General features: G+C 35.7%; 1 protein-coding gene across 2 annotated transcripts in view; it reads left to right on the forward strand.

Annotated features, from left to right (window-relative positions):
* Nucleotides 1–26,168, forward strand: part of Acss3 (acyl-CoA synthetase short chain family member 3) — a 169,600-nt gene extending 143,432 nt beyond the window's left edge. The window contains exons 12-16 of one of the 2 annotated variants that reach the window (XM_008852196.3): nucleotides 11,022–11,103; nucleotides 13,299–13,421; nucleotides 24,712–24,811; nucleotides 24,899–25,074; nucleotides 26,000–26,168. In XM_008852196.3, coding sequence (XP_008850418.1) covers nucleotides 11,022–11,103; nucleotides 13,299–13,421; nucleotides 24,712–24,811; nucleotides 24,899–25,074; nucleotides 26,000–26,068 — 550 coding nt within the window. In that variant the 3' untranslated portion in view covers nucleotides 26,069–26,168. Of the gene's footprint in view, nucleotides 1–11,021; nucleotides 11,104–13,298; nucleotides 13,422–16,084; nucleotides 16,868–24,711; nucleotides 24,812–24,898; nucleotides 25,075–25,999 lie in introns of those variants that run through there. The other variant, XM_029555689.1, reaches the window with a different exon arrangement.
* Nucleotides 26,169–26,203: the final 35 nt, after the last annotated feature.

Below are 26,203 nucleotides of genomic sequence, written 5' to 3' on the forward strand. Positions count from 1 at the left end.
CCAAAATAAAATAAAATAAAAATAAAAAGTAAACTCTATGATACTAAAAATTTGAGATTGTTTCTTAAAGGCATATTGGATAATTAACTGATTTGTGATTTAAAGTAATTGTCCACTATATGCTTTTATTTTTTGAGGATTTCACACATTAGTACTATATTTACATCATTCAACTCCTTCTGGCCCCTCCAACTCTTCCCATGTTCCCCTCCCACTTAAATTCAATTTTTGTGACCTCTTCTTTGATTGTTATATACGTAATAATTATATATATATTATGTCTATATATAATCTACCTAGTCCATTAAGAGGTATATATGTGTGTGTGTGTATGTGTGTGTGTTCCTCTTAATGGTACACATACACACATATACACACACACACATATATATATATATAGTTCTGAACACTTGGGATTGTCTAAAATATCGAGTTGCTCATTTCTCGAGAAACCTGGTTCTTTCTCCCTCAGCAACCATTGATTGCCTCTTACTCTTTATCTACAGGAAGGATCTTGTGAAATTTGCCCTGTCCATGTTGGCCTGTCAATTGGTGCTGTAATTATGTAGCTCTTGTTTAGGCAACAACATTGTTGAGATTTCATGGGCACCCCTTCCCTCTATCTAGCAGCACATGTCCTAGTCCTCTGGCTCTTACAATCTTCCTGGCCTCTCTTCCACAATGTCACCTGAGCCTTAGGTATATGGGTTGCCATGTAGGCGTTTAAATTGAGGCTGGGCTCCACATGGCCACTTATTCTCTGCATTTTGAACAGTTGTAAAACTTTGTAATATTCTCCATCTGTTGTGAAAAGATTCCTTGATGGGTGGTGAGAGTTATACATATAAGACATAAGAATAAGCATTTAGAATATAGTTAGAAATTATATTGGTTTCAGAAAATGGCAGTAGTATGTCCTTTGGGGTCAATGATCTCTCCAAGATGTTTTGGCCTACATTTATATCACAAATTAGAAATTTTCCCTATTAAGTGGGCCTTAAGCCTACTTAAATAATTGTTGATGACCCCCAAGGTAGAAGTGCCACTATTGCATCATTAGGAATATTTCACTAGGGGAGTCATTGTTATGATTATGTAGGCTTCACATCTGTGTAGGACTATTGATTACTTTTCTCCCTTGACTGTTTGCACAGCAACTTGTGATACTATGAGTGCTGCTCCAAAGGGAGGAGGTTTCCACTTCAGTTGCTGCTTGATTCCTCCAAGTCCTGTGTGGAAAATGCAAGGTGTCTTTAACAATAGGGACTTATCTGCAAGTTCTCTGAGACAACCAAGGGCCATGGCAATAGCCTATATTGTTTTGGAGTCTCTTGGACTCAAAGGGAGGTTTCCCTTGCCTGGCACTGTGATTTTGGTTAGCTAGCCTTCAGCTATAAACATACACATAATATTACATTTCAAGGAAGCTCATTAAAAGCTTGCTCTATGGTGTTTGCTGATATCCTCTGTAGCACCCTCCCTCTTGATATCAAATACCCCAATTCCTTGAAACTTTTTTTTATCAAGTTGATTTGGTAGAAAAAAAGTGTTGAAATTTGTAGTAAAATTATTTAAATTTACTTTAATTTTAAAGTCTTTAAAATTATTATGCTAGTAGACACTGAAATGTAAGTTGACTGAGTTGGAAGCTACATAATATGTGGCATTTAAATAATTGGTACAGGTTGCCTAGTGCCTGTGATTAGCATAATTTTTCACATCTTTACTGATGCAACTTTAATGGTAGACATTAGCAGAATGAGCTGTTTTGAAGAAAAAATATTATATGCCATATTTTTAAAAAATTTGTTTCTAAATTTATATCTACTAAAATAACATTGACATTTTTAGACTGGTGCAAAGTTGCCTTTCTTTAATAAAACATATTAAATGCTATGAAGATTCCATGAAAAGCAGTTATGAAAACATATGTCCTAGAGTATAATTTTTTCTTTTCTTTTTCAATTATTGAGCTTTTAAAATATCTTACAAAATTTCCCAATCAAATCGAGATCCCCTCTTCCATTCACGCCTCCTCCTTCCCCTGCCGAACCCCATGTACTCTGCCGTACATGCTAAGTCCTATTTATTCAGGTGTTTGTCCTTGAGTGTAGATGTATCCACTGGAGTCTATTCAGCCCACCCAGTGGTCATATGTAAGTCATACTCTCCCCACCCAGGAGCAATCAGTCTCAAATAGTTCTCAGTCTAGTGCCAGCCCAAAGCCTATTTCTCACCTCCCCTTTGGACCCTTGTCTAATTGAGCTGACATGGGTCCCACATTTGACACCACCACTGTCACAGGTTCACATGAGCAAACCTCCAGTAGCCTGGAAGCCTCCATCTCTTTGTGTTCATGTACTGGCCCTGGCTCTTACAATCTTTCCACCTCCTCTTCCGCAATGGTCCCCGAGCGATGGGTGTGTGAGGTTCCATATAGGAGTCCCATTCTATGCTCTACAGTCTCTTATTCCCCAAAACTTGGCCAGCTGTGGCCTTCTGTATGCCTTGCACTTTGCTGTACAAGGAAACCTCACTGGTGAGAGTTGAGGGGTGCATTAGCCCTCTCTCTACCCCTTATTCCAGTAAGTTTCATAAGCCTTAGTTATAGAGATTCAACTGCAGACATGTTACCTAGTACTGAGCATCTCCCAGATGTATGCTCTTTGTTCCTGACCAGATGTGCAACTCTGAAGAAGCCTGTATCTGTTGATAAAAGAAGCTTCTTTGATGAGTACTGTGTGGCATGCTTGTCTGTAAATATACAGATTAATATTTGGCATATAGTAAGTTTCTTTTCTCTTGAGACATGGAAGATACAAGGTTTTCTCCAGGATCTATGTCTATGCTTGCCATGTGTATTTGGCTGAGTTTCCAGTGCCCTGAGTTGCCTCCCATTGAGAGGGCTTTAAATCCAATTAGACAGCTGCTGATCGCCCCCCAGATAGCAATGCCACTATTGCACAGATAGAGGTTGTTTGCCATGCCGGTGGCCTTGGTTATTAGGTTTCAGGGCTAGGATGGACCATTGATTGTTTGTCTCCCTCGGCAGTTTGCATATCATCATCTCTGACTATGATAGCCAAACTTCTATTGGAAGGCTTCCAGGTCAGTTCCTGCTCCATTGTTTCAAGTCCTGTGCCCTAAGTATGTCCTTTCCTCAACAGCAGGTTTTTTTAAATTTTATTTTATTATTATTTTTTAATCTACTATTAGATTTCTGGGAGACAGCTAAGAGGTTTGGCAATATCCCTGTGTTATTTTGCGAGTCTTCTAGAGCACCTCAACCTACCACTCTAAGGGAGGTCTCTTCTGTCTGGCACTGCTTTCCCTGCCAAGCAGCTCCTAGGTATACATATGCATTAATATTCAAACACTGTATGCCCATTTCTCAGAGGGTTTCGAGAGCATCACTTATCCCCCTAGGTTTTCTAGCTCCCCAAGATTCACTCATCTCCCGTCTTTTTTCTCCCATATGATGGTAGAAAGATTTTAATTATAGTATATTTCTTCTCATACTCTTATCAGCAAATATGTAAAGATTATGTTACTGTTTTAAAGATAACATCCAAAAAGATGGAAACATTTATTATTGAATATGCCATTTGTATTCACATTTCTTTAAATCAGACTACATATTCAATAGAACTGGTTTTTAAAATAACCTGTTGAGGGAAAATAATAGGAGAAGAGAGGGCTTACTAAAAAATATGAACACAGGGGCTGGAGAGATGGCTCAGTGTTTAAGAGCACTGGCTGCTCTTGCAGAGGACCCAGGTTGAAATCCCAGCAATCATCTGGAGGCTAACAAATGTCTGTAACTTCAGTTCCAGGGGATGAAGCCTTCTTCTCTCCTCCACTGGCACTGCCTGACACAGGTACACTTACAAATGCAGGCATAACACTCATACACAATTTTTTTAAAAAAAATTTAAAAAATAAAAAATAAAAGCACTGTTGTGGGTAGATGCTAATTTAATTTAAAGAGATGCTTTTTGGAGCTTTTAAAAGCTCTCTAGCACAGTAAATTTTTATAGAACCCAACTTTAAGTGAGTCATCTCTTTCATAAAGCAATTTTTCATAAACTTAGAGATGACATTTGAGCCCTCACAATTTTAAGCCCCTAATGTGTTCCCTTATTCTAATTATAGGTGAGTTTGACCTAAATACATCCACAAATACTAAAACACAGCAGTATTCCACATAAACTTCATTTTTCCTGATGTCTTTTAGTGTTATTTCTAGTCCTCGAAAGTAATGCCACCTTTGCCTGAGAGCATTTTGTGTTTAGACTGGCACCAGTTCAGAATGACATTTTTTTCTGGGTCCTTAAAAAGATATATAGATTCTGAGTTCTGATATTTCTTTTCTTTCTTTCTTTTTCCTTTTTATCTTTTTGAGACATGGTCTCCCTGTAGCCCCAGCTGGCCTGGAACTCACTATGGAGATCAGACTGGCCTTGAACTAATAGAGATCTACCTGCCTCTGCTTCCCAGATGCTGGGATTAAAGGACTGTGTCATCCACCATGCCTGTCTTGACTTGTGATATTTCTTTATAAATTATGAAGATGCCGTATGTCAAGACATTGGGCAGAATTTGATTCTTCTTTTTGGTTAAGAGTGAAACTAGATATTTGAAACTAAAACATAATTATATTTGAAATGGAATATGGAATCAATCTGAACAAAGGCGAACACAAAGATAGCTCTTCCTTTTCTCTCGCAAGCAAAAGAGCTCTGGAATTATTTTTCAATGATTCATTTTGGTCCATGACAGAAAGAACTTACTTTTGAAACCCATATTTCAGTAGCCATCCAAATCAAAGTCATCAAGTGAAAATCCTTAATGCATTTTAATGCTTACTTAACGTGTGGATGGAATGTTTTCTTATTCATATCTCCCCCTAAATCTTTAAAAAATCTGTCCATATTTAGAATGAGCGATATGTGGTAAAATCAAACAAACAAAAGTCAGAACCCTCTTGATCATCTTAGGTTTTTCTACCTGCTGTACACAAATTAGAGCATCCTGGAAATCATTTCTACCAGGAGGACCTCTTCAAAAGAAAGCAGTCTTGTGATTCTTAAACTACTTACTACAGGCAGTAGGACAGAATAAATGGGAATCCTCTCACTTTACTGTTCAGTGTTGATTACTTGCATTCATAGGATTTACGTTTCTCTTAGAAGAGAGAACTTCACATCCACATGTCTGTTAGAAAATTCATTTGATTTTGAAGCCTACTCCAGGCAGTTCATTTACTGGGAAAGTTATGGTATCTGAGTTGCTATGAACACAAAATGCACATGAGTTGAAGGTGCTCTTGTAATTACACCCAGAACTCCAAAGTGAAGAAATAAAACTGTGAGTCAGTAATTTCCAAGCAACAGAGAGCAGTGCACAAAAGTAATTTTAATGTCAATTGCCTTCCTTGGCACCATTACGCCCACAGTTATTAAAGCCATAGGTCTTTGGCTCTTCCTCTTCAATGGGTGCACAATTTTCTAACTAGGACTGTTGTTATTGGAAGTATGGCTTGTCTACTCTGTGCTTTGCTCTGCTAACATTTCCCCAGAGGCAGTGAGAAGATGGCAGGGAACTTCATGGAACTGACCAAGTGGCCATTACTTTACTGCCTGCCAATTTCTCATTCTCTAGATATTGAACTCTTGGCCTTTAATGATGTTTATTCACATCGTTATAGCTTCACAGTAGTGATTCATTTACTGTGTTGCCATCCGGGGAAAGAGCTAGACATCCTTCTCTTTATTGGGTGCCCTTTAACTAAAAACAAGTATGCCACAGAATTAAAATCCTTCTGTCTTATAAACCTTAAGTCCTGTTTTTACTATGATATGTTGTTAGCCTTATAATAATACTATGAGGTAGGCGAAGGATCAGAGTAATTGTCTTCATTTTAGACATGAGAAATACAACACCTTTGGTTGTTACACAGCTAGAACTCACATTATTACTCAGCCTTTTGTTCACCCAGAGAGAAAGAAATTGTGTCCTAGGCAGTCTCTTCTAAGAATAAAAAGCAGCTTCGTAGGAAAATTTCAAGTACCACCTCACTTTTGGACCCTGTAGAAACTATCAAGAGAGCAAAGTTGGGGCTTAACTCCAGAATTCTCCAAGAAATAGCAATTAGGTCTTCATTTCTGAAGCCCAGGATTTGTGAATTGAACAGAGAAGGAATATTATCCTTTACCTGGAATAGGATGCATGTGAGAGTTTTGTACTTCAGACTGGTCAGAAGTTTGTTACTTTCTACAGTGAGTGATGTTCTTGTCCTGATTTTCAAAAATTTCTTCACACTGTGGTGTTTTCTCCTCACATGGGAATCACTTCTGCCTTGGTTATTCTTCTCCCTGTTCAGAATTGTCTCTTTGGAAAGGATACTGCCTAGAGTGAACTACTGGTCTGCAGTTAGAGGAGTCTTAAAACAAAACCAAAAAAATAACCAAAACATTTTTACTCTGCTTGCAAAAGTTGGAGACAGTGTGCCCAGCTGGCGTTGGACTTTGAAGGGTGAAGATAGACATTAACCAGCACATCGCTGAGTGTTTTCACATCTTTTCTTTCAGCCAGTCCAGTGCATGCTATTGTTGTGACTATAGGAAGTGTTCTCTGTACACAACTTCAGAAAATTGTCTTCAGTATACCACTATTATAGAATGAATAATTGCACTTAAAGGTGAATAATAATTATGATAGAACTAAGGACAAAACAGTTCATTTGGAATTCTGGAGAAAAGTTCTTCCTTCTCACATATGCGCATAACTTCATCTGGATCTTATAACTCTATATTTGCATTTTATTTATTACTTTTATTTTGTGTGTATGACTGTATGGCCTGTATGTCTGGAAGTACACCCATGTCCTGCAGTGCCTGAGGAGGTCAGAAGAGGGCTTCGGATTGCCTGGACCTGTAGTTATAGACAGTTGTTAGCTGCCATGTAGGTGCTGGGTGCTGGTAATCAAACCAAGGTCCATCTCTTCAGCACCAACCCTTCTCTTAATATATATAATATTATATATCAGATATCATATATCACAAAAATTCATCTCTAAATTTTTCTGCTTTTCTCTAGCACTGTAATGTAGCTATTTCCATGGTTAGATGTGCTTTTCAGTTAACACCATGAACTTAGTAAGAATAGCATACTCTGTCTTCTATTTTGTCCCAGAAGAATGTTGGAGTAGTGAATAATGAAGCAGCTTCTTGAAGTACATTTTAAATAACCTGAGACAAGCATACATGTCATTACTAACAGTTCACATGCTGAATAGGGATAAAATCTTCTCTTCTAAGAGACTCTGAAAGCACACCATTTAATCAGCTGCTCTAAAACATGCTCTCAAAATATCTTGGGCATTTACATTTTACATTATTTTATTTACTTAGTGGAGATGGCATTTATTGACAGGAGTCACTTCCTACTTGTATTGTTTAAATACTAAATATCATGGAGCTCACTATATGGCAGTCTCCATTTATCCTCTGTCATAGCTTATATCATTGCACTGTAAATGTTATTATGCAAGTACAAGAAGGAGTATCATTAAGAAGAGAATAAGAGAGAGATGGGTAGGATGTTAGGTAGGCATCAAGAGGAATAGGGTGGGGAGGCCAGAGGAGCCTGTTCAGTGAGCAGCCTTCACAGTAATTTCTCTAGCCATCACCTTGAAAAATCTGTGAACCAAACCCCTGAACAAAGGAAAAGTCTGGGTTTTTACCACCTATTAGGGGTGATGAGAAGTTTTACATCACATGATTTAGTTCAACATGGAGGATATCCATGTATTGGTTAAGACAATAAATCAGAGGCTGCTATTAAGCCACAGCATAGACAGCTTCTTAACCCTTTCCCATTCAGAGCAGTGGGGAGGCATGGCCTGCTTCAGGCTCTAAAATCTGACCTAAATCTGTAGGCCAGTGTTCTAACACCTCCCACCACTTCTCCAAACTCCAATATGCTACGTCTCCTGGAATTATTGCTTTTACTGTATTTGTACTTGCTGAATTGCATTTCCATTGATCTAGAAGGAAAATTCAGTCAACTTTGATTGTAGTGACTTTTTCATCTATCATATTTGATTTTAAGCTTTTTACTGAGGCTTTAGATTATTCAAATCATCCTATTAGTGTTAACATTCTAACTGCGTTTTCAGCATTTTCTTCTGTTAAGTAATTCTGATATTTCTACATTATCACATGGCTATTATATTAATCAAAGTTTTTCAGAGAAATAGTCATAGGAGAATACACAGACATACATACAGATAGACACACACAAACTATCTCTTCATCTCTCTCTCTCTCTCTCTCTCTCTCTCTGCAACTCAACACACTTGAAAAGGAACAGCAAACAAAACCCAAACCCTGCAGAAAAGAAAATATATATATGAGGGCAAAGCATTGTGAGGAAGCTGTGTGGATGCTTGCAGACCAAAAATCTCTGATCCAGTGTAGATATAATGAAAGACATGCTTGTTTATCAATACATTCCTTAGTATTCACGGCTCTCGCATGGGAATGAGTACTTCAGTGGCAACCCAGAGTTCTGTGGTGGAGTCAACAGTCTAGCACTCTCGATATCCTCACACCAGCATGGATGTCAGTCACCATTTGTTGTTCCAGTTTTTTACTCTTTTTTTTTATTATACTAAAGTAGGAGATAATTTTTAAGCCCATGTGTCTATCTAAAAACAACACTAGTAATATCAGAAAGGACTATATATCATGTTATATTTTGTGTGAGTAATGAAAGTGATTTCTTCATTGTACATTGCCATCAGGTTTATTCTTGCTTCTTTTATAGATACACTGCTTCACTCCTTACTGCTATTCCTTTTGACCATTTATGGAATCTTATTTTCCTCTTAATGCATGCTTCCCTTCTTCACCTTTGATCCCAATACTTCTCTTAACTTGATTATCAGGCATTGCTATATTTAATGTTTTCTTTCAGTGTTTAATATGGACTTTTATTCATTTTTGTAAATGTTAGCATGCTGATCCAAAATAAACTGATAGAGCGGATTATTTACATGGTGACTTAGAAGGATTAGCATATTAAGTTAGCTGAAAGTACCTGGAATGTTTACCAGCTTGAGTCTGCTGTCTTCCAACAGATTACATAATGAACAGTAATGGTACGGGCAGCTACAGGAGCAATGATTCAGCAATTTGTCAGCTTCGGCTTTTGGTTAGCTTTCTGAGACTACTAAAACTTTCACATGCATTTCTCTTAATTACATGTGATCTTGCCATGCCCAGTAGCATATTTCCTATTTTTTAAAAAAGGAGGAGAAATTAAAAAGGCCTAGTAGGGGAAAGTTGTCACCAAGATCACTACTAGGAGGCTGAACATGGTACAGAAATGTGGTAGCAACTAGGATGCCCAAGAGGCGATCAGCAATGCTCCCAGGCGGAACAGCATCCATTTTCTGACACAGGTGTGAACAAAATTCAGTGTCACCTTAGCCTGATACTGAAAGAAATGGAAACACTGTGGCATGGATGTGCCTTGTCACCTCCTGTGGACAGAAGCTATCTCTGCTTTGTTCAGTTTTCTCAGTATCAAAACTGTAAGTCACTACTCTACTTAGTATTATTTTTTAAATTATTTATTTAATAACCACATAATTAGAAGAAGCATTTCATTACAACAGCATTGACATATTCAATAACATTTTCCAGAGCTAAAATGCATCTCCTTCAAAATTGGCTGTAAATTTTTAAGTTTACAGTTGAGTTAATGCAGTTATACAATATTGTACTCAGTATAAACCCTATAAGACATAAAATTTAATGAAGTTTTAACCTTTAAAAAAGGTCTCCATTTCATTAGTTAAATACACAGTTTCATACAGAAAAATTCATTTTTAATGCAATTAACACTTAGATGTTTGCAACTGTGTGTCTAATCTCTCTATATATCTGATTATTACTAGTCATAGTCAGTTACTTTCTGAGATCCTTGGCACCTGAGCATGGATATAAAGTCATCAGGTAGATTTCAATGGTAATGTTTTTCACATCTACTAATTAATAAGGAACAAATTTTTATGCTTTGGAGAATTATGTTTTTTAATTTTTTATATTTAATAACCACATGATAGAAGAAGCATTTCATTACAGCTTTAACATATTCAGTAATACATTCCAGAGCAAGGATACATCTCTTTCAAAAGTGTCTGTAAATTTTTAGATTCACAATTGAATTAATATTTTTAATTGAATGACTTGAAAGTCCTCACCTGTAATAATGTCTAAATTTCCAAACTATAAAGTATCTAAAGGTTTTCTGTATCCAGAAAGCCATTCAACTGATGATGTCTTTTGCTAAACACTTCCTATTAGAAAAGAAGGTAAGAATTAATACAGATTTATATTAACATACATATATCAGTAATAGGCAGAGATTAATCCCTTTCTGTGCTAATAACATCAGTTTAATCCTGTAGGCGAAATAAGAAAGTAGGTGACGAACTTGGTTTCAAGAAAAGCTATTATATTCCATATCCTCAAAGATTCCATTTGTTCAAAGGAGTTAGAAAACATATCTGGTGCCCGGGGTCATAAGTAATGATCATTGAAAGGCAATTTCCAGGGGAAGAAGGCACATTGGTTACAAAGATGAGATTAAATACTGGATGCATATTTGGCAGCATTTCATTATTTGAACAAGCAAAGGTGATAATTGATACCATAGTGCATAAAAAAGAATGTATGTTCCCATGATGAAAGTTTCTTTTTTAAAAAAGTTATTTAAATTTTATATACATTGTGTACTGTTCAGAAATTGCAATGATTTTTCAATAATTATACTGTGATATGGTCCTCAACTTGCCCTCAATTAAATATAATCTTCTCAGCAGACTCTTAGAGGCTATATTTGAATGAGATTTACAATTTTTTATTGCAATGGGTAAACACTATTAATAGTTATAATAAACTGTGTTTAGTATCTTATTCATAATAATTTTACCTGCTTTGTGTTTGTATAAGGTTGCCATTACCTCCTGGGGCTTTTTCCGGACTCTGGAAGAATCAGGAAGCATTCAAGCATTTATACTTTGAGAAATTTCCTGTAAGAACTTTAATATACCTAAAACTTCTTTTTGTGTACTTTTATTTTTTACTCAGAAACTTGAACAACTTGCTTCTCTTAGCATAGATCAAAAAAAGTTCAAGTTACATGCAACAGTTTCCAGATCTTAGGAATAACAATAACCAAATCACACTTATCTAAACATTAGGGTAAATATCATTAGTCTCTAGATATATCAATTTCTAAGCTGCTCTTAGTAATTATTAATATTAGGATAAAAAATTAAATCCAAATGTATATTGGAGTGTCCATTGGATATCTCTGCATAGTAATAGATGAACTAACCAGAATTATAGATGACAGTAATACCCTTAACCTCCTCTACTCTTAAATATAGGAGTAAAATCTATTTGACTTGTCCAGAAGCTGTATGTTTTTATCTTTTTACCTATTTTTGGCATTCTTTCCTAATAATTTTTAAAAATTCTATTTAAAAGTTATATACAATATATATACAGGTTATAGGCAGTATTTTTTGTTTTGTTTTGTGTTTGTTTGTTTGTTTGTTTCAACAGGCTCTCCCTTGTCCCCAGCCCATCTGGAACTCACTATGTAGATCAGGTTGGCCTTGATCTCACAGAGATCTATCTGCCTCTGCCCGACTAAAGGCGGTATTTATAAAGTCCGGTAGCTCACTACAGTGGTCTGAATGACAAAGATTATCTTCCTACATCTCATTTGGTCATTCACCTGTTACTCCACACCAAGGTGATGTATGTTTTGCTTTCATAGTGACATTTTGGTGATAATACATATCAACATCCTACCCTCATCTTATTTTTATTGCTCACTAGGTAAAAATGAATGAATGATAGGAATTTCATATAAACAATGAGACCAAGTATTTAGTATTCTATCTTTATTGTGTATAAATAAAAGATGGATTACCTAGTCAACTAGACAAATGATAAGGATTAAAATAGCTTTCTTTAGAAAGAAATGTCAGAGTAAAATGACCTCAACAGTTGAGATTTAATATTCCCATGATGGACTGTGGCAGAAAGATTTGTCACTCACGTTTTGACTACATTCAACTATTTCTATCTCATTTGCCACAGATAAGTCATTAGGGCACTAAATAATAATAATTTATTATTATCTGTTAATGCCAAGTAATACGTGCATGCAGTTTTAAAAGAATCGCCTTAGTATCAAAAGCTCCCTCAAAGCCACAGTACGTGGTTAAATTACATGAAATGGCTCTGTAGTCTGCCTTGTTTCCTGTCCTCATGCGACTCATCTACAAGCTTAATAAAAGCCTGGGTCAGGAAACTTACTCAGAGTTCATGCAGGTTAGATGGGATAGGGCTGAGGCTGGAACAGAAATAGCCTGGCTCCAGAGTTCATGTTCATCACTGCTTTTCTAGGTGGCCCTACATAATTACACTCTTGCAATAAGAGCTGCAACTCCTGAGGGCTTATGGTGTGTCTGAATCTGTCCCTTCCTTTATATGCCACTTTGTTAAAAATTCACCGAAGTCTCTTCAGGGATAATTCATAAGTTCAATTATGATAGGATCATATCTGATTTTAGAAAAGTTAAAAAAATACAAATAGTTCCTTACTGTGATTTGTACTAAAGACAACTCTTAAACATAGTTATCAAAATAACTTAGAAGCATCAGAGAAAGCAATATATATTTCTCATTCAACTTTTTATTCTTGATCCTCCTTCTTTTGTGATTTTTAGATCAGCGAAGCTGTTTTGAGTTGATGAAAAATTAAATTTCATACTATTGAATTTAAATGGGTCTTGAGTTCAAGCCTAATCCATGTTGATAAACTAATGTTTATTTTGTAATTTTTATAAGGAGATTTTTAATAATTAGAAAGTAACTTAATCAAGGAATTATTTTGGAATACCAAAGTGCATTAGAATTGTTGGAGACATTGTTTCTCCATTAAGGAAAGTCATTGGGTTCATAAACTACAACTGTAAGTTCAAACATTTAACTTGAACATATATAAGAACATTTTAACTTATTTCTGCCTGTTATAGGGAACAAAATTTTTGATTAGGATTCAAACTCAAAAATGATTTAATTCCAAAACCTATTTTAAAAGTCAAGTTCTAAAAGTAAATCCATTTCTATCACATTTTATATTTTTCAAGATTTAAAATGATTGTTGCATACTATTGCATGCTAACTACATGTCTGTATTCTTATTTTCAGGGATATTATGATACGATGGATGCTGGTTACATGGACGAAGAAGGCTATGTATATATTATGTCTCGAGTTGATGATGTAATAAATGTTGCAGGCCACAGGATTTCTGCAGGTGCTATTGAAGAGGTATTAATGTACCCTGATATTCTGTTCCAAGCAGTGACTATGAACAGGGATGATTGAAAAAAACCTGCACATCAGACACCTAGAAAATTACAACACTCATCATTTGTGTCAAAAGCTATGCTCTGTTCTCTCTCTCTCTCTTTCTTTCTCTCTCTCTCTCTCTCTTTCTTTCTTTCTTCTCTCCCCTCTGCCTCTATCTTACATTTGTATGGATTTTCATGTTCTCCATACCCATGCTAGGTGGTACTGAGACATTTTAAGTACTTACATGTATCTGTTATTTGTGGAAGTCCCTGTACACATTTGCCTTTTACTACTTGCTATTTAATCACCTCTAGTTTAATCACCTCTGCATCCATCACTACAAGACAGAATCATTTTAATACTGTCAGAGAATTCTTTAATGCACTTTTATATTTCAATGTTCATAACTCTTATTAACCCTGACTTTTTCTTTGCTCCTATGTTTGTGGCTAACACAGAATTCCATACAAATAGCACAAGCGTGGTATTTCAACCTTTGAGACTGGAGTATTTCACTTATATTGATGATTTACTTAAGTGGCTACGGATATCAGAAGTTTGTGTTTTTAACATTACTGTCATAGTATTAAACTGTGTGAAGGTCCTGATGAGTTTGTGCATCTATTTATACAGTAAGGACAAATGAACTTTTCTAGTTTTGGACAATTGTCTATAATAGTATTGTATACACTCAAGTATAGGTTTCTCTGTTGCAACTGTTTAATTGCTGTGGCTAAATGCTCAAAGTATTGTTGCTGGATTATATAATTATACAAGCATAAGGTTATGAGAAACTGCTAACCTTTTCCTTAGTAGACATGCTTTTCTGTTTAATCTACAAGTAGCTTCTGGTGGCGCTTATTTCTCCTCATTCTTCACAGAACTTGGTGGTTTTACCAATCTTTAAACCATTCAAACAGCTGCCTGGAAGACTCTGTCTCCTTGCAGTCATACACCACCCCTGGTTCTTAATAATCTTTCTGCCCCCTCTTCCTTAATGGTCCTTCTTTATTAAGCCAAACTCAGAAAGATTTTTTTCTTCCTTTCATTTCAACTAAGAGTTTTGTTATCTTTACTTTGTGTTTTACTTTAAAAGTTTATAAATTTATAAATTATATCTCTTTGAGTATATATTTGAGTTATTTTTATACATGGTAAAGTATGAATGTTTGGAATTATTTTTAACAAGTAATGCCATTTTTTCGCAGTGTAATTTGTCTTTTCCTCATTGAATCATTTCTATATATTTGCCAAAAATCAGCTGATAAAATGTGAATCTTGTAGGTTTGGTACAACTCATCTGTTTCATGGGTCTATGTGTTTATCCTTTCACCAACACCAGCCAATACGTATACTTCAGCTCTGTGAGCGATCTTAAGTTTGAGTAGTGTGTTTCCGCACTTGCTATTCCGACTCAGTATTTCTTTAGCTATTTCAGTTCCTCCTTTCACGGATATACTTTAAAATGTACTTTTCTATAGCTACAATGAATCCATTTATGAATTATGACTATTCTATCAAATCTACAAGTTGTGCTAAATCTATAGATTGCTTTGAGAAATTCATTTCTAAATGACATTGTATCTTGCCATTTGCAAGCTCTGTATATTCTTCAATAGGTTTCATCAGTATTTTGTGCTTTTATGATATATTTCATGAATATATGTTGATAGATTCATACTCAAATATTTGTTATTTCACTATTGGGATATACTTTTTAAAAAATAGTTTACAGAATTTCATGGCTAGTAGGCGTTAACTGTTACTGACTTTCTTATACTATTATACATTCTGTGATTTTGCTAAATGTACTTAACTAATCTGAATGGATTTTGTTTTCTTTAGGTTTCTTGATATGTTCTGTGTAAACAATCTTGCTATGTTTGTTTTCTTTTTACTTCTTTTCAACCTGAATGTTTTATATGTATTTTTTAAGCCCTTTGGCCCCTTATCTGACATTAGTGAGAATGATGAGAGCCCACAGGCTGACTGGAGGGGCTGGAGCTAGGCATCTTCCTTCCTCAGGTTAGACTTGGCCATAACCCCAGGAAGTTTAGCTTGAGGCAAAGCAGTTTCTCTTGAATGTAGACCTCACTAAGAAAAGCAGAATGTTCTAAAGTGTTTCAAACTAGTTCCATCTCTTTACTTCACACATGAATTATGAGGTCATTTTTTTTTTTTTACTCTGACATTCATCTCTGCTCTAGGATGTGAAACACTGAAGATTTGAGGGGTGAGGTTTTCAACTCTCAGAAATGTCCAGATTGAGCATCCAGCAATTTATCCTTTACCTTTCGGGTTATCCTATTCCTTCACTTGTTTCTAAGACATTTGCTTCAGGAAAGCTTGGTAATCATGTCCCTTCTCTGTCTTTCCAATTTTGGTGCAGCATTTTGCCCCGTGACCTCACTCTCTAATGCATCTGAAAAAATCATTGACGTTTTAACGTTGGCTTGTGATCGGTTTGTCAAGATGGAGTGTTGACTTTGAAACTTCTAAGTGCAAACACCAGATCGATGTCAAACCTTTCTTTGTTCTGGCTCATAGGATTCCCTCTAGCGTGTCTTTGGGTGGTAAGCTGGGGCTTCACTTTCAGATATTGTTACCAGGGTTTATTTCCACAATGTATCTGAGCACAGCATCCCTGGGGAGCAGTCAAGGATCCTTGTGACTTCTGGTACTTCCTGGTGCAGCAGGGCAAGTCAGCAGAAATCCACCCAGGTTCTTCATGGATTCTCATGGGGAAGGCAAGTAACAATTATTCCTTCTGGGCCTTTAGTGTAGGGTGATGAGACTCCAGGTCTCCGTCTCACAGGATGAAGCATTTGCTCTTGAGGAAGGAAGGGGCTCAGATGCCTTATTTGTATTCCCTTAGTGTGAAGGGTGGAGAGGCTGCAGGAAAGGCCAGGTCCTGATTCTTTCCTGGTACACATCTAGAGCAGGAAGATAAAGTTTATTCCGAGACTCCTCTATTCCTTCTTCTGAGCCTCTGGCAAGGGATAACAGGTTTTTCTTGCATCTTTTTCTTGTTGTTGTTACCGTTTACGCTCACTGACGTTTCCACATTTTTAGTAGCTTTAGCCCCCAGACCAGAATATATGGAAGAAAAAATATGAAACAGTTTGATAAATTCTTGATGTGAATCTTAGAAAAAAGTTTATATTTTTATATACAATAAAAATATATGTTTATAGATATATATGATTAGACTGTAGAAGTTGTACCATCTTGGAAAAGGAGGTGCTAGTAAGAGGAGGGTGGATTAGATAGGACTAGCTGGAGGCATAGAGCTTATGGAGAAAGTGCATATGAACTTGATTGAAATGTCCTCATGAAGCCCAACTCCACATGCAATGAATAGATGCCAACAAAATTTAAATTCTACATTTTAAAAAGAAAGACAATGAGAGATTTTTGTCAACTACTTTTTTGGGGGGGGGGCGCTTCTAGCCCTTTATTTATTTTTTTGTCTTTTTGAAGCAGGGTCTCCCTGTAGCCCCAGCTGTCCTGGAACTCACTATGTAGACCAGGCTGGCCTTGAACTCACAGAGATCTGCCTGCCTCTGCCTCCCAAGTGCTGGGACTACAGGCGTGTGCCACCACGCCCGGCTGTCAACTACTTTTATATCATAGTTTGTGAAACAATTTTAAACCATAATTTCTAAAACATTGTACTTACTAGAGGAAATTATGTATATTGTGGATTTCTCAAAGCATTATGAAATACTCCAAGGAACTAATAGTTACATGAATTTGGTCATTTGTATCTGAAAATATGAGATTGAGAAAGTGCTATTTAGCCATCAAATATCTGATATGGTCTGACGTGATGGTACCCATCTTTAATCCCAGTACTCTGGAGGCAGAGGCAGATGGATCTTTGGAAGATCCAGACCAACTGGAGCTTCAGGGAGACCCTGTCTCAAAAAACAAAAATTGAACAAAATATGATGTGTATTCTAGCTTAGCAGTTTTTCTTTGTAATTGGTGGAAGAGAGAATATGGAACTAACTAAAAGATAGTTACTTTATCTTTTCTACAACAAAATCCCAGAATAGTTCTTAAATTGCGTGGAATAAATACAGTGCAATTTAATAAAAGAAAGGGTTTAAAAAAACATGATTAACTGTTGGGAGCTGTTATTTGACAATTAACAATTCAATATATCAAGAGTGACAGACTCAAAGGCCCAATTCCTCTTCCTTTAATTAGCAGACATTTACTTTCTAAGGCCATGCCTGGCTTTAGGCAAAACTTAATTCATCTCATTATGATGAATGTTCTTTTTTCTTTATCTTAGTCAAAGTGATGTTTTGGGGTTAAAAATATTATACAATATTCTAGAACATGTGACTTTTAAAGTTATTATAATATCTTGTTAAGAAATGACAGCATTTTGTGATAAACTGAAATTGAAATTTATACTTCATGTACCTTGGTGTGTTGTCAAAAGGTGGTTCTGCCTGCAAGAACTTTTAATTTCTTGTTTGTAGATTAGCTCCAAATGTATATGTATGTCTTACAGCCTGAGCTAATCAAAATATGAAGATGATACTTGCACGATTCATATTGTCTGTCAAAATTCCTACTGTGTTTATTTTTAGAATGAAAACAGAACTTGTACCCTATTCAAGTCTATATTGTACTTTTCTTTTTTTAACATTTTATTTATTAGTTTATTTTATGTGTATGAGTTATTGCCTGCATGTAGGTAAGTGCACCCATGTCGTGCAATTCCCACAGAGGACTGAAGAGCTGTCGGATCCCCTGGAACTGGAGTTACAGATAGTTGTTAGCTGCCATGTGAGTGCTGGGATTCAAACCCAGGTCTTCTGCAAGAGCAACCAGTGTTCTTAACTGCTAAGCCATCTCTCTGGCCCCTATATTGTACTTTTCAACCTTAATACTCAGAGCCTTTTCTGCTATGGACATCGTCAGAGTTTAGGCAAGCTAAAGAGAGACAGATAAAGTAGAAAAAACAAAACTCAAATTATTGGCTTCCAACAGAAATTTTGTCACAAGGTCTTAGGATATTTGCAGCAATAATAAAATACTTTTCAACCTTCAACTCTGTTATCTCTGTTTATATAAATAAATAATACAATTTTATTGAATATTTGTGTTTAATAAGAAATTACTCATTTCGTTTCATATCTGTTGTTTTCTCTATAGTTGGACCCTCTTATAGAGTCAGCATCTTAGTGGCAATATTTTGCTCCTCATAAAATTGCTTAGAAAATTGATTTGTAGCGTGGACCTGATTATTTAAGCAGTCTTTATTAACATGTCTAATCCTTCCTATTTAATTTCTATGGTTTTTAAGGATGAAAGCTGTATTCCATTAAAACTTTTAGAAGTAGAATATAATATTTTTGAATAATAATTGAGAAGACATTGGAGAACATGTGACCTTTATGTACTATTATACAATTACCTTGATTTGAAATGACTGTATTTTGCAGTAACTTAAAATTGAACTGTGTTTTAGTGTGTTATCAGAAGGATGTGAGGATCTATGTTCATTGAAAATTTCATTAACATAAAAATGCTGCCGGGCATGGTGGCACATGCCTGTAGTCCCAGCACTTGGGAGGCAGAGGCAGGCAAATCTCTGTGACTTCAAGCCCAGCCTGGTCTATATAGTGAGTTCCAGGCCAGCTAGGACTACAAGAGACCCTGTTTCAAAAAGACCAAATACATATATATATTTAGCTAATTGCTGACTTTCTTTTTGGTCTTTTTGAGACATGATCTTTGCATAGTCTCAGCTTTCCTGGAACTCACTGTATAGACCAGACTGGCCTCTGTCTTACAGAGAGCTCCACCTGCTTCTGTGTCCCAAGTGATAGGATTAAAGGCATGTACCACAACAACTGACTGATTTTCTTAATATGGTGAAACCTATCTTCTTTAGTTTCCCTAAGAAAAATATTTACAAATATATTACCTTATATAACATGAAATCAGGAGCTATTCTATTAAAATTACTGTGAAAATATTTTAGATATAGCTATTCTTTCCATTACTTATATGAGAAAATGGAGCTGTAGAATAGTTTTTTTAGAATAGTTTTTTTAGAATAGTTTCATAAATATAAAAGGATAGTACTCTTACAGATCCCAATAATGGCCTTCTTTGACTACTGAGTGATAAGATGTATTTTAACAGCTGATTAATCTTTGAAAGCGTAGAAAAGTGCTAGATACTTGGGAAGCTTGGTAGAAATTCTTTTAGAAGTTGGGACTAAAATCTGTTAATTCTAGACTGGTTCGAAAACTGGCAGGAGCTAGCATGATCCCTCTTGTTCGGCTTTCTCTCAGTGCATGGACAGTGTCTGTAGGAAGGCAGAAGGGCTCACAGGTTGCATTCTTTCACTTGCAACTTAAGTTTCAGTTTTTTAATTAATATCACTAATATTCTTGGGAGCATGAAAATATGGAGTTCTAATGCTTCATGGAAAACCCAGGGTAGTCTTCTCTGACATTTCCTCTTTGGAAGGTCAATCTGCTAGTGACTTTGTTTGTTTTCCAAGTTTCTATTTTGTCTGTTATTTTAGGACTGATTCCTCCAAGAGGAAATATATCTCCATGAAGTAATGATGTACTTAATTAAATTCCTTTGCAATTTCAATTCCACCCAACATTAAATGACTACTGCATTTAAGTAGTTACACAATTGCCGAGTATTGCTTGAGTGTGGATATGAATACTGATGAAGATGCCAAACTTCTGTGACAGTTTGCCAGTGTACTCCAGTGGCAGAGGACATGGAAAAGCACCATTTTTCTTTCCACCATAGACACCAAGTGGCACCACAAGAAGATTTCCATATCTTATGAGAATAATTGATTTAAAATGACTTTTCTACAAAAATGGCCATACACAAAACAACTGTGACACACATTTCCCAATACTGTCAGGTTTTAAATTGTACCCCTTCTCGGGGTCTTAATACCGTTCACCTAGGACACTTCATGGATTTTATGTGGGGGGTATAAATAAATTGAAGTTTCCATTGATCTGCACACAAGACATTTTGTTGGTTTCCCTTCCTTAGATATAGTCAAGATGTATTTTGATACTTTCCATAAATGACCCTGTTAAAAATATCATTTGCTACACAAATATTATTTGTGGGACTGACCAAGGAAGTCACATATCTTCCATTGCAGCACTTTTTAAAATCCAGTATGATCATGAGCTCTTTTTAGAGATCATGCAGGTTTCTTAAAAAATGATTTTGTCACTAAGAGTTATTCGAGTAGGCACTCATGGAAAATGTTGATATTATATCCTAGGGAATTATATGATAAAATACTTCTGATTTTAAAATATTCCTTGCTGGGGACTAGAGAGATGGCTTAGCAATTAAGAGCACTGGTTGCTTTTGCAGAAGACCCAGATTTGAAAATCCAACACCAACATGGTGGTTAACAACCATCTGTAACTTCAGTTCTATAGAATTCAATGGCCCTTCTGTCTTCCGTGGGCACTGTATGACATGGAGGCATAACATGACACACATGCAGGCATAGAAAACATAATAAAGTACACTTATAAAATACTACTTGCAGTGCTAAAAAACATATTTTTACCACTTTTAAATGTATTGCCACTTAAGACAGAAAAGTGAAGAAATTAAGGTAACAATGAGAAAAAGTACAAAGTAGAAGTTTTGATATTCAAATTTAAAATTATTGTCATACTGTTTAGTCAAGAAAATAGCTGAATGACTTTTTAAATTAACAATCATTTGGAAAATAATAATGTTGGCATTTTAGAAACTTGGGTACAGAGTCTTGAGGCACCAATAAACAAATAAATGAATGTTTTGGCAATTAACTTTAGCTGATTAAGTAAAATAACTATTCTTCATTCATTAAGGAACTTCTAGCTCATAATTATAGAATATAGCTTACCAAATCTATGTATCTCACCTCCTATGAGTAAGTATTCTTTTTCATGACTGGCAACTACCACCAAAAAATCTGGTTGAAAAGTTCATCTTTTTATATTAAACATATGAACTTTAAAAGTTTTAAGACTATAACATATAAGAAAGCTGTTTTGGTGCATTATGAGAGTCAAAACTGATATCGTGGTACAAAATGGTGGTGTGTATTCTGCATAATATGTATTTAAGCAGAAACTTTTAGATGGAATCAACAGAGAATGAACACCTTATTACATCTCAAAATAAGTTCTTAAAGCATATACTACAAAAAGCACTTATGTGCATATTCCTCAGCGCTGTAAGAGTTAAGAGCTATGTGGATGGAAAAGTTTAGAACCAATAGTTCCAAGTAGGTACTTAGGATAAGGAAGACAGTAATGACGATTTGTATATAATCAGGAATAATGTGAGGTCACACACTGCATTTGTCCCAAATGTTCTGGCAGTTCATTGAATCTTCCATGAGTTTAGAGCAGGGAAAACTCATTTTAATATAACTTTGTAAAAGAAAAAAAAAATCAGAAAACGCTTGGAACTTAAAACTGGCCTGTCCTCTGCTTCTCTTTGTTTTATTTACTCCTGTCTCTCTGGCCTTCTCACCTAGTTTGCCAGCTGCTTATGTTGCATGTGGCCACTAGATGTTGCAGTTACTTATGACATTCACACTTTCTTTTCATTACTTTCTCCCTAAATGACATCATACATGTCTTCAACCTCCAATCTGGTCTATATGTAAGTGACATTGAACTGTGACAAACAAATTAAGTGCTTCCTGGAATTCCTTTACACAACTTTTTTCACCCTGATATCTTAAAGGTGCCTAAAGCAAACATCTCCAAGATAATGCACAATCTTTTCTCCTAACCCTAGCATTTTCTTGCTTTAAAAAATGTATCACCATCCATTTATTTATTCAGTCCAAAACCTTAACACTTCTGGCTTATTCATGCAACACATGAAATTATTATGATCTCTTGTCTATTTTGTTTCCAAAGAAACAAATCTTTATATTCACTGCCTAACCTTTTATTATACTACAGTGCTCTCTTGGATGACTGCCCTTCCTAAATTATGACACCTCTGTCAATAGTTTTCTATTGTCTATAACTAAAGCAAAATAAGTATTTGTTTCTCAAAATGTGTTCTAAAGTGTCAAAAGTCTGAAATATATCAACAGTATGCTTATAACAAAATGGGTTTATAAAAAAGCAATTTGAATACAGCAAATGATGCAGTGTTGCTAAGAGTTCAATGAAAGGGGACATGAGTGGATAGAGCACAGGAGTTTTAGAGCAAGGAAACTATTTTGTATGACAGTGTAATGGTGGTACATGTCATATGTTTGTCAGAACACATAGATGTACAACAAAATGAACATGAATGTAGAATAGAGTAATAGCAATGTGCCAATCATGGTCCATTAATTATAGTAAGTATACCATGTTGGTGCAGATTAGTCAGGGTGGCTATGTGTACATGAGGACAGGGTTATGGGGAATTTCTGCTTTCTGTTCATCTAGTGTGATTCTAATAAAAGTACTCTAAACAATAAGATGTATTTAACAAATTTGACCCTAATGACATCCTTTCAGTTCCTGAAATTGTTTTATTTCTTTTCCAATGTTGCTGAAATAAAAGTTGAATGACGTCCCTTCATAGCTTCCATGTATCTAGGTGGCTCCTTAGCCTCCTCTACCATCAGCACTGTCTGTTCTGTTTTATAGTGACTCTGGTTTCATCAGGTCTGAATGGATCCTGTGTTTTTCACTGTGATTTTTCCCCACCTGTTCCTTCTTGACTGATAAATATCTACTCACATCTTATTTTCATTTACTAAGGCAATTTGTCCTGATGTCCATATCTTTCTGTGGAATTAGCAACTTTTGCTATATCATACATATAAATAATCTAATTTTCCTTTTTTTCTTTTTCTATTTATTTATTATCTATCTATCTATTTATTTATTTCTTTATTTATTTATTTATTATTTTTGTCTTTCTGAGACAGTGTCTCCCTGTAGGCCCAGCTGGCCTGGAACTTGCTATGTAAACCACACTCACCCTGAACTCACAGAGATCTGCCTGCCTCTGCCCCTCGAGTGCTGGGATTAAAGGTGTGCACCACCAAGCCCAGTGTATATAAATAATCTAAATAATTTCTTCAGATATCTTACCACTTTAAAATTACATCATCATAAAAATTAAATGTTTGTGATGTCTTAATATCTATTTCCCCTGGTGGAATAAATGATACTCTGTGTGTTTTTGATCTTCACTGAGCTTAGTGCAGTAGCACTGAGAATTTTTTTTAATTAATGAACAAAGACAGAATAAGGACTGCAGAATGAGATTTTGGATCAATTTTGTTGACTGTTTTCTTTCATTAGACATTTAGAACCATTGAAATATATTTTAATCTCTCAGAGGAAGAATTTCTGAATATGCATTTTTACAAGTCCCAACACAGCCGGTTGCTTAACCCTTAAGCACCTATATTTCATGTGCTTATTAAATATCAGTGATTCTACAGACAGCTATTTTGTTCTGAGATTTTGGATCAATTTTGTTGACTGTTTTCTTTCATTAGACATTTAGAACCATTGAAATATATTTTAATCTCTCAGAGGAAGAATTTCTGAATATGCATTTTTACAAGTCCCAACACAGCCGGTTGCTTAACCCTTAAGCACCTATATTTCATGTGCTTATTAAATATCAGTGATTCTACAGACAGCTATTTTGTTCTGTAAGACCTACAGAGCTTTAAGGTGCATGGTATACCAGGTGTTCCTCTCCAGTAGTGATTAACTAATCCACGGCTTCTTTTCATAGCCAACTTCTCCTAAGTCCTGGAACATCCAAGGAACAGAATGTTTCAGTCGCTGTTACCTCAAAAATAAATTTATTGTTTAGCCCTGGTCCAACCTTGGGCTCTTCCAAAAAACATGCTTATTAGGGAGCCAGCCCTGACATCAAGTGAAATCCCCGAAGGCTTCCTTCCTGTTTGAGAAGGCCTGTACTCTCTTTTCATGTTTACATATGGTGCACACTGCACATTTTCTTAGACTTCATTAATGAACCATTAAGGTAAAGAAATACTCCCTTTACTTTCCAGGCAAGCTAAGCAATTTATCTTCATTATTGTCAGCCTTTAGCAACTACCATGGGGATTCTAACTGTTCACCTCAGAAGTAATGGTGTGAGCTAGTAGTAAATTTGAAGGAAGGCAGCTATGGATTTGGGGATTCTTTTTTTTTTCTGTGCAAGAATTATGTACATATGTATTTTAAATCAATGCCTTTTCTTATTACAGTCAGTTCTTTCCCATGGCACCGTGGCTGACTGTGCTGTGGTTGGCAAGGAAGATCCTCTGAAGGGTCATGTCCCCTTAGCACTCTGTGTTTTGAAGAAAGGTGAGATTTTTTGTCCTCCCTGACTGCTTGGGTCTGAATAACTGACTGAAGTTAACTCAGTGCTTATCACCCCAACTTTTGCCCTAGATATAAATGCAACCGAGGAACAGATTTTGGAAGAAATAGTTAAACATGTTAGACAGAGCATTGGCCCTGTGGCTGCTTTTCGAAATGCCGTTTTTGTCAAACAGCTTCCCAAAACCAGGTCTGGCAAAATTCCACGGTCTACACTGGCTGCCTTGGTCAATGGCAAACCATATAAGGTAAATGATCAAGAGTAATACTGATCTTGAAATGTTTTTTTCACCATTTGTTTAGCAATAGAAAAACTCTGTTAAAATGGTTTTCATTCATGAATTATATCTCCAGCAATCTCTTTCAATCTGTCTCTTTCTCCACATATGTCTGTATATATTCAATACATATAATATTTAAATGGAAATTACATAGTCACTCTGTACAGATTAGAGTGTGAACAGTTTTCACTATTGGCAGTTTTGGTAAATTCAAACATACTTTCAGACATTCATTTCAGCTCATTTAAAGGTACATATTACTTCATTACAGCCACTAGTGACAATTAATGAATGAGAAGGCAAACTATTTGAGCCTGGCAATAGATGTTAAATAAGGTCTAATATATGCTAATTACTTATTCTATTCTGAGAGAAAATTATTTTAGGAAAATAGATTAATTCAAGCACACATTTTCAATGTCTATGCAATTTGTTTACATAAGCGTACATAATTCATCAATAAAACCTAATAAAGGATAAATCAGTAGTAAAGGGTATTTGCATGGGCATATCAGCAAAAACAAACAAAACACATAGAATATGTAGAAAGACAGTTCTGTTAATTCAACCAATTATTTTACCCTTTCAGAAGACTGAAGACAAATTTAAGAATATTAGGCTCCAAGTTCCCTATTTTATATATTTTATAGGAGTATTATAATGGAGAGTGCAGTGACACCCATCTATAATCGCAGCATCTGGGAGGTGAAGTCAGGCAGATGCATCAGTAACTCAAGGCCAGCCTCGGCTATATAAGGTGTTTGAGGCCAATTAGGCAAGAACAAAAACAGAGATGAAAACTGCAGCAAAGCACTTAGCTGTTTTTATTATTCAAAACGTAGTAGAAAGGCTCAAGGAACATGGTTCATCTGACCATTGCCTTTCTTTGCAGGTGACCCCTACAATCGAGGACCCCAGCATATTTGGGCACATAGAAGAAGCCCTGAAGCAGAGCTCCTGATATTTTTTTTTTCTATTTTTGGTCAATTTGACTTAAATTTCTAATTGGGCTTAAGTTATTTGAGTTACTTTCCAGAAATAAATATTGGAATAGAAATTTCCTATAAACTGAAATATGAGCTGTGAAGCTTGGGAT

The sequence above is a fragment of the Nannospalax galili genome, unplaced genomic scaffold (genome assembly GCF_000622305.1).
Source record: "Nannospalax galili isolate Female #2095 unplaced genomic scaffold, S.galili_v1.0 scaffold390, whole genome shotgun sequence".
In the NCBI taxonomy this organism is placed as follows: domain Eukaryota; kingdom Metazoa; phylum Chordata; class Mammalia; order Rodentia; family Spalacidae; genus Nannospalax; species Nannospalax galili.